Source organism: Stegastes partitus, unplaced genomic scaffold (genome assembly GCF_000690725.1).
Source record: "Stegastes partitus isolate 25-593 unplaced genomic scaffold, Stegastes_partitus-1.0.2 Scaffold1424, whole genome shotgun sequence".
Classification (NCBI taxonomy): domain Eukaryota; kingdom Metazoa; phylum Chordata; class Actinopteri; family Pomacentridae; genus Stegastes; species Stegastes partitus.
In genome coordinates this window covers 1-9,202 of record NW_007579155.1, presented here as the reverse complement: position 1 = coordinate 9,202, position 9,202 = coordinate 1, and the positions used below count along the sequence as shown (strand labels likewise).

General features: G+C 44.2%; 1 protein-coding gene across 1 annotated transcript in view; it reads left to right on the top strand.

The window, feature by feature from the left end:
- Positions 1-9,164, top strand: part of LOC103370432 (synphilin-1-like) — a 10,268-nt gene extending 1,104 nt beyond the window's left edge. The window contains exons 3-10 of the mRNA XM_008299487.1: positions 503-1,056; positions 1,248-1,419; positions 1,511-1,788; positions 2,900-3,079; positions 4,903-5,016; positions 6,042-6,167; positions 8,338-8,507; positions 9,071-9,164. Of these exons, the coding sequence (XP_008297709.1) occupies positions 503-1,056; positions 1,248-1,419; positions 1,511-1,788; positions 2,900-3,079; positions 4,903-5,016; positions 6,042-6,167; positions 8,338-8,507; positions 9,071-9,164 (1,688 nt within the window). The remainder of the gene's footprint in view (positions 1-502; positions 1,057-1,247; positions 1,420-1,510; positions 1,789-2,899; positions 3,080-4,902; positions 5,017-6,041; positions 6,168-8,337; positions 8,508-9,070) is intronic.
- The last annotated feature ends 38 nt before the right edge of the window (positions 9,165-9,202 follow it).

Below are 9,202 nucleotides of genomic sequence, written 5' to 3'. Positions count from 1 at the left end.
AACTTTAAAAAAAAAATTTATTTTTACTGGAGGAAAAAAACTTTTTAATTTGCTTTTTTTAAATTAGATTTTTCTGCTTTATTTTAAAGAATAATGTATATTAATGATTGAAAAATGACAAATGAAATTAAGAATAAAATCACTGGAAATGTTGAAAAAAACTGTAAATAATGTCCACATCACACATCTGTATGTTTCTAAATTAGATTTTATTATTTTACAACGTGACTGGAAAATTGCTCAATTTTGTTTTGTTTTGTGTTTGTGTTTTTTTTTTTTTTTTGCTGTATTTACATTTTTTATTAATACATTTCTAAAACTTAGCAACATTTTATTTCTAAACTGTTTTTTGTTTCTTAGGAATCAGAGCTGCCTGATTTATTTTATTTTTATTTTATTTTTTAGAGGATTTTTTAAAGCTGCATTTTCATCATTTGACAGAACAAACTTTGTGTATTCAGACTGATAAACGCTGACTCATGTTTCCATCGTCTTCCTGCAGCTCCGGCCATCAACTGGAGTCGCGGCGTGTCGTCGCACGGCGGCGGAGGAATCAAACCCACGGGCCTCGCCGAGGTCCACAGCAAGTTCCGTCCGGTGAAGAGAGTCTCTCCGCTCAAACACCAGCCCGAGACCACCGACTCGGACTCCGACGGCAAAGCCCAGAACCAGGGCCTGGTTCTGGGGGAGCCGGCCGAGGGCGGCAAGGATGACCCCGGTTCCGATAAACCCGCCAACGCCTCCAACTCGTCCTCGGACGGGCCCGGGGGGAAGGCCAAGGGGCTCGGAGGCGGCGGCGGTGGCGGCAACCCTCAGGCGCTGTTCGGCGAGCTGGAGCACTACGACCTGGACATGGACGAGATCCTGGACGTGCCTTACATCAAGTCCAGCCAGCAGATGTCCACGCTGCCCCGAGTCCCCCACGACAAGCGCTCGGTGACGGGCAGCAACCTGGGAGGAGGAACCCTGGAGAGGAACCGGGGAGGAGGCCTGAAGGGCTCCGCTCTGCCCCACGGCGAGCCTCTGAGTCTGGGAGGAGGCAGCAGCCAGACACCGGTGAGTCTAAGCTCTGTGAGGTCCAGCACCGAGGTCCGAACCCTCCTGCAGGAGGTCTAGAGGCGTGTCTCCTGACATGTAAAGTGTTCCTTCAGTGGGTCAGAACCTTCCAGATCAACACAGTGCTCCTCTGAAGCTCCTGTTGTTTAGTTTATGGGACTGACAGAGTTCTGGTTCCTGTGTCCCTCCAGTACTGCGTTCTGTCTCCGGTGAAGTGGTCCGACCTCAGGAAGTCCAAGTCCATGGATCCAGACCTCCATCACCTGCACCGCTCCCCAGGAGGAGGAGGAGGCTACCAGCCGGAGCTGCTCTCCTCGGGCCTCCTCAGCTGCTCCTCCTCCATGTCGTCCTTCTCCGACGCCGGTAAGAACTCTGGAACACTGAACCTCCTCCTCCTCCTCCTCCTCCTCCTCTTGTGCTAAACTCACCTCCTCCTCTTCTTCTTCTCTTCCAGACAAGCTGCTGTCGGCCCGGGTCTACCCAGACTCCCAGAACCAGAGGCCCAGCGTGGAGCCTCCAGGAGGTCCAGGGATGATGTTCCCCCTACCGGGGTGCAGCGTGGGCAGGCAGGACGGATCCAAACCCTGGACTCCTGGAGCTGGAGGAGGAGGAGGTGGAGGAGGACCAAGGGGGTTTGGAGGAGGAGGAGGAGGTGGAGGGGAGGTGGACGAGGAGACCAAGAAGAACCAGAACATCATCAACATCGTCAGAGAGGGACAGATCTCACTGCTGGTGGGTGTTTAGCGCCGTTGCTCCTCCTCTTCACCTCCTCCTGTTCCTTCTTTCTCCTCTTTTTACTCCCCTAATCCCAAACACATTGTTCTCCTCTTGTTCCTCATCCTGTTCCTCCTCATTTCTTTTTTTTTTCTCTCCTCATCATCCAGTTCCTCCTCTACATTTTCCTCCTCCTCCTCCATGCTCTTCTTCTCCTCCTTCAACATTTTCTCCTGCTGTTCTTTTTTCCTCCTCTTTTTATTTCTCCTCCTCATGTTCCTCCATCTTCTCTTCTTCCACCTCCCTTTGCTCCTCCTCCTCTTCATCCTCCATCCACCTCCTTTTTCTTTCTCCTCCTTTCCCTCCACCTCCTCCTCCTAAACCCCTTGTTTTTACTCCTCTTTTTCTGTCTTTCCTCCCGTTCTTTGACTTCTTCCTCCTCTTTTTGCTCCTCCTGCTCCTTTTCTTCTTTTTCTTTCTCCTCCTCCTTTCCTCTACATACTCCTCCTCCTCTTCCTTCTTGTCTCCTCCTCCTTCCTTTCCTCCTCCTTCCTTTCCTCCTCCACATCTACTTTGTTTTTCTGCTTCTTTTCATCCTTCTCCAAAACTTAGCCTTCTTCCTCCTCCTTTTTTTGCTCCTCCTGCTCCCTTTCTTCTTTTTTCATTCTCCTTCCTCCTCCTTTCTTCTGCATACTCCTCCTCCTCTTCCTGCTTATCTCCTCCTCCATCTTTTCTTTCTCCTCCTTCATGCTCCTCTTCCATCTTTTCCTCCTCCCTCGTTACCTCCTCCACGTCTTTTTCTGCTTCTTTTCATCCTCCTCCTTCTCCAAAACTTAGCCTTCCTCCTCCTGCTCCTCACCTTTCTCTACATCCTCCTCCTCCTCCAAAACCTCTCGTTCTTTCACCTGTTTCTTCCTCCTCCTCCTGTCTATGATTCTTCGTTTCCTCCTCATCACGTTTTTCTTTCTTTCCTCGCCTCCCCCTGCTCCTTCCTCCTCCTCTCTATAACTTTTACCAGAGACGTAGCTCCTTATGACGTCTTTATTTTCATCCTCCTTCAGTGAGGCGTCAGTTTTACCTGCTATAATCTCGTCTCCTCCTCCTGTTCCTCCTCCTGCTCCTCCTGCAGCCTCACCTGGCAGCCGACAACCTGGAGCTGATCAGGGACGACGACGGGAACAACCTGCTCCATATCTCGGCCTCCCAGGGCCACGCCGACTGCCTGCAGCACCTCACCTCCCTGATGGGGGAGGACGGCCTGAACGAACGCAACAACCAGCAGCTCACGCCGGCCGGCCTCGGCGTCAAGGTCGGTGCTGCTGCTCACACTGTGTCACGTACAAATGTATAAAACGACGGCAAACACACACGAAGCTACTCGAAACAGACGTAGAACGAGCAGGAAGAGACAGAAAACGACCACATGATGCAAAATGGCTGCTAAAGGGATAAAAATAATCTGAAAAGAGCTGATAGAAGACATGTTAATGATGAAATAAGAGATTAAAACTGATTAAAAAAGACAGAAAAACAAAAGCAAAACAAACAGTGGAAGTTCCATGTCGTCCACCATGTGGTCGTTTAGTGAAAGAGGTTACGGGTCGTAAACATCTGGACAAGATGAGACGTAGACTGAAAGGATCTGGTGGGAAATTTAATGATCAGTGGCTGCCGTGTCTGTCCTACTTTGTCTGCTGAGAAACTTTATTAATTTGCATAAACTCTGCAGACAAATCACATAAGATGTGTAACCTGATGCTGTGATCGGTATAGCAGGAGATGTTTAGTTTTGTTTGATGTTTAACATAAATAAATAAAAAGGCATCGATCAAAAAAGACAAACACTGAGCGCTACTACCAGCTGAAAATGACATATATATATATATATATATATATATAGCTGAAACCAGAAGTTTGAGTGCCATTAAAGCACATTTATATATATTATGTCATTTATATATATTTACGGTGCTTAAAAACTTAGACAGGTGGCCTCATGCATCTGTTAAATGCTGTAAATATGATGAATATTTGTTTGTTCGTTCCTTTTAAGCAGAAAACAACCAGGTTACAGTGATTTAATGTGCAGCAAACACCAGCCGTTTGTGGCTGTTTGTGATTAAAGGTGGAGGTGAGTTCAGTCGCCTCAGGTTGAGTAACGTCGTCTCTGCGTGACGGTGCAGCTGATTGTCTTTAGCGCTGACTAGCTAGCTGCCAGGCACGCTGTCACTGGTTTTATATTATTAGTACGCATTTAGCTAGATTCACACCATTAAAACCGGTATTAAGACGAAGTGATGCAACGTTTAGGAGTTTATTTTAGTTTCCAGCTGCCATCAGAGCTCTTGACAGCAGAATAATCACCTGGTGAGAAAATATAAATGTACTAATACACTGAAAACAACTGCCTGTTTTGCAGAGACTCTATGAACTCCTGAGAAAAATGTGTCGTGAGTAGTTTTAATGTCTGGCTTTATGTATTAATGCGTTGGACCAATGCTCGTCGGGTCACGTGACAGAATTAACTCGGTGTGCAGGAACTAGCAGCAGGAGAACCTGGCAGCAACCACACCTCTAGACAAACCTTTAAAGCCTTGGAGAACCCGACCGATGCAGCTTTATGTCATTTAAAACCTAACAAAGGTGTGAACAGACGTTTTTATGCAGCTTCAGTCGTACATTCACTGTGAATCCTGCTTCAGATTTCCTCCGTTTTTCTCTTGCCGATGGAAACATCAGCCCTGAAAGACAGAAACCAGACGAGGCAGCCGGTCGTCGAGGTCGTAGCGAGCTGAGATTGTTGATAAGACAATGTGGCAGCGGCAGCAGGAAGTCGGTCTGGTTCTGTGGAAACCAGGCTGCTGATTGGCCGCCAGACAGGAAGCGTGTTATCAGGAGACAAGCTGGGCAGCTGTGTGCCGACCCCTGATTGGCTCTTATCGACAGGACGCTTGTTTGGTGTCTCAGGTTAACGGGAGCTGCTGCTTCTCACTGAGACGTGTTGGGAGACTTTATGTTCTGCTCATAAATGTGTTTAGAGTCTCGTTTAGACGAAGCTCGTGGTTGTGGTTGGGAGGATATAAGCGGGTTTTAGTTGCTCTGTGGTGAAACCCAAGTGTGTTGTCGTTGCAGAACGGCCATCTGGAGTGTGTGCGGTGGATGGTGAGCGAAACCGAAGCCATAGCCGAGCTGAGCTGCACCAGAGAGCATCCCAGCCTGATCCACTACGCTGCCCGCTACGGACAGGTAACACGCCGACACCTGGACAACACCTGCACGGTCACACACTGTCAGCTCCTCATGAGGAAACTTACAGAGAAGGTTTACAGTCGTGGTTAGATCAGAAAAATGTCAGATTCTGCCCTCGCTGAGCATCGGTAAGTTTGGTGGTTCTTTAAATGAGACACAAAGATTTCCAGGTTTATTTCTCCAGTAGAACATTAAATCACATGCTGTCGGTCACAAAACATATTTTACTGTTTTATCCAGCTGGATTTAAAACCTTAATAACTCAAACAGAACTGTAACAAAACGTGGGAAATAAAAGGCACATGGTCCACTAGCATAATGCTAACATACAATGGAAATTGCCATAGACACGCTAATGGAAATTAGCACCAAATTTCAACAAGACAGTGTGAATGAGCTGCTTCACTTTGAGTGCTCAGAATACACTCAGATTTAAAGAGTGTGCTCAACTTTCATGCATATGATCCCTCTGCTTCTAAAATATTAGAAAATACGTTCAATACTTTGGATTTTGTTGCACAAATCGCTGAAGACTGACCTGAAATAAATGCTTAGTTTTTGCTGTTTTATTTCATAATTTAGTGGCCTGATGTTTGCTGATGTAACGGAGCTGATTTAGGACAAAAACATTCAGTTTAATATGTCGTGTGCAGTATTTCATCAGGTCATATTCTCATTTCTCAGGGGCAATAGTTTATTTACAGGTGCAAAATGTCACTTTTATGTACGATGTTGTCGACGTGATGTGGAATGTTTGTGTTTGATTTAACTTTTTAGCTCCAGTATAATCACCAGCTTTACTTTCTTGAGTCTTATTTTAGTTTAACCATTTTATTTCAGTATTGTATTGTACTTATATCTTATTCCTCTTCTGTCATTTAGTTTTTTCCTAAATAATATCTGGCACAAGAACGTCCTTCAGGATTATTTAGATTTTTTTTCAACCATGAATGTTGAAGGAAGCTCTTTAAAATGTGCGTCTCTTAACGGATCAGGCGTCTCCTCTGTTGGTTTCTGTGCAGGAGAAGGTTCTGCTGTGGCTGCTCCAGTTCATGCAGGAACAGGCCATTTCTCTGGACGAGGTCGACCAGAACGGAAACACGGCGGTTCACGTGGCAGCGCAGTACGGACACCTCACCTGTATACAGGTAACGCCCACCGCTGCTACAGTCGTTCCTTCACTGCAGCTCAGCGTTCAGTAGAACCTGCAGAACTGAGGCAGCAGAACATCAAACTGGGTCGAGTACATTTAAGGAGCTTCCTCGCAGCAACAGCTGCAGCTTTCTCTGAAGGTGGGACTCGATGCAAACAGAAGTATAGCCAGCTCTTAGACACACAAAGAAGAACGAGCTACAAAAAACAATAAAAAAATAGCTGATAAAAGACAGAAGACAAGACAAAAAGAGATAAAAACTGATGAAAACAGACACAAAACGAACACAAACAGGCGCAAAAAGCAATAAAACAACAGAAAAGATGCACAAACTTAACAGAAACAGTGAGCTACAAAACAGCAAAAGAGAGCGAAACGACTACAAAGACACACAAAGAGACACAAAATGATCACAGAAAGTTAGAACCAAACACAGAAACAATAAAAATGAGACGACGAATAAACTCAGAATGACCAGAGAGAGATAAAAACTGATGAAAAGAGACACGAAACGAACACAAACAGACGCAAAAGGCAACAACACAACAGCAAAGATGCACAAAATGACTCAAAACAAACACTAAGAGTTCCTAAACAGCGACATAAGGAGCAGAAAGAGACAGAATCAGTCGACTCCAGACTCACTGATGTCCAGGAAGTCGTCTGCGTTTCTGCTTTTTGTTCAAAGCGTCGAGTGTAAACTTTCTGGCATCTCAACAACCAACATGCAGGTTATTTAAAAACAGCAGCTGACTTTCTGTGTTTCATTCCTCAGTTGTTCCTCTGATGCATCAACAGTTTATTTATTAATCAGATGAATCAGTGCAGCTGCTGCGGTCCCTGTATGTTCTGTTTGTTCAGTAGAAAGAAGAAAAAGATGCAAAATCACCTAAAATGATAATAATATGTACAAACACCAAGAAGAAGAAAATCGCCACAATAAGTTAAAAGAATCTCTAAAACAATATGTGAGAACACCAAAAAAAGAAGCAAAATCCCCAGAAGAAGAGGTGAAATCACCAGAAATGATTGAAAGCAACACAAGAAGAGGCAAAATGCACAAACACTAAAAAAGATGCAAAGAAGAAATCATGACAATAGGACTTCAAAATGCAAAAAAATCCCCCCAAAAGTAAAAAAGAATGTGCATAAAAATAGTGATGACAAAAAAGATGCAAAATCCCCAGAAAAAGAGATGAAATCACAAAAAAAATATTTGCAAACACCAAAAAGAGAGAAAATCTACACAAAAACATCACAAGATCATCACAAAGTTGTGTTTATTTCAGTATGAAACAGAAAAGGATGTAAAATCCTCATAAAAAAAGATGCAAAAGCACAAAAATAAGATGCTCAAACACCCCAATGAGAATTTAAATCACCAAAAAATCCCAAAAAGTCCAAACAATAGCGAGAACAACAAAAAAGAGGCAAAATCAGTCACAAGATCAACAACAACAAAAAATATTCCCAAACACCAAGAAGAGACAAAATCTACACAAAAAAGATCTCCAGATCACCACAAAGTTCTGTTTATTTCAGTCGAAAGAAGAAAATGATTCAAAGTCCCCATAAAAAGATGCAAAATCAACAAAAAATAAGAAGCACAAACACCCCAATAAGACGTTAAATCACCAAAAAATCCCCTAAAAGTAAAACGAATGTCCAAACAATTGTGGGAAAAAGCTAAAAATGTGCAAAATCACAAAAAATTAAACACCAAAAAAGATGCAAAAAGAAATCTCCACAATAAGACTTCGAAATGCAAAAAAATCCTCCCAAAAGTTAAAAAAAAGTTTTTAAAAAAATAGCGAGAACAACAAAAAAAGATGCAAAATCTCCACAAAAAGACAATCAACAAGATAATATTCCCAAACACCAAGAACATCCCCAGATCACCACAGAAACAGACGTCACCAGTCGATACCGTTTTAGTTTCATAAACCAGATGAGTCTGTCAGCTGCTCCCTGGATGTTCTGATCCGGTCAGGAGGTTTAATTTGCTGCTGAGTCCAGTGTTTGGTTCTGTTTCTCCATTAAAACCCTGACTGACTCCAGTAATCAGGCTTTTCTCCGTGAGGCTGGTTTCCTGCTCGGATGTTGTCGCTCTCGTCTGCTTCCTGACCGACTGACCCGCTGTGTTTAATCTGATGTCTGTGGTCCAGACCCTGGTGGAGTACGGCTCCAACGTGACGGTGCAGAACCAGCAGGCCGAGCGTCCGTCCCAGAGCGCCGAGCGCCAGGGCCACACCACCTGCGCCCGCTACCTGGTCGTCGTGGAGACCTGCATGTCGCTGGCGTCGCAGGTCGTCAAGCTCACCAAACAGCTCAACGAGTGAGTCGCACGACTCGGTCACGTCACAGTCACCTAGTTTTTGATAAAACCTGAGAATTTTCCAGCCAGTTGTGGCTCCATCGCTGCACAAGTCATAAAATCCAAACAAACCAAAGAAAAGCTCGTCTAATGACTCCGTTAATGAATGAAGAATGAATAAAACTCTACAGACTCAATCCAAAACCAGACAAAACAACATTACCGTAATGTCTAGACTATAAGCCGCTACTTTTTTCACACACTTTGAACACTGCGGCTTCAGAAAAAGCATTTACGTGTTTCTGTACGTTACCACGACGTATTTAATTAAAAGTTTAAAACATCTTTGTGTGTAAATATCTCATGTTCCAACGTGGACACCTGCAGCTCATATTCAGGTGCTCAATAGTCCAGAATTTACGGTAACTGATTAAACAAAAGGAATTCCCACTGGACTGAGTTGGATCATTTACGGCACCAGAACCAAATGTACTAATAGACACACTGCAGCAGTGTTTGGTAAAAGATTATAAAGTCTTATATGTGTGTATAAATGTGTATAAATGTGTGTGTTTGTTTTGCAGACAGGCAGCAGAGAGGATGACTCTGCAGAAACAGATGCAGAGACTGATGGACCCCAACAAAGCCGAGGGAACCCCCAACAGGTCGCCAAGGTAACGCTTGTTTTTAATCAGACTAAAGGTTTCCTGTTTCAG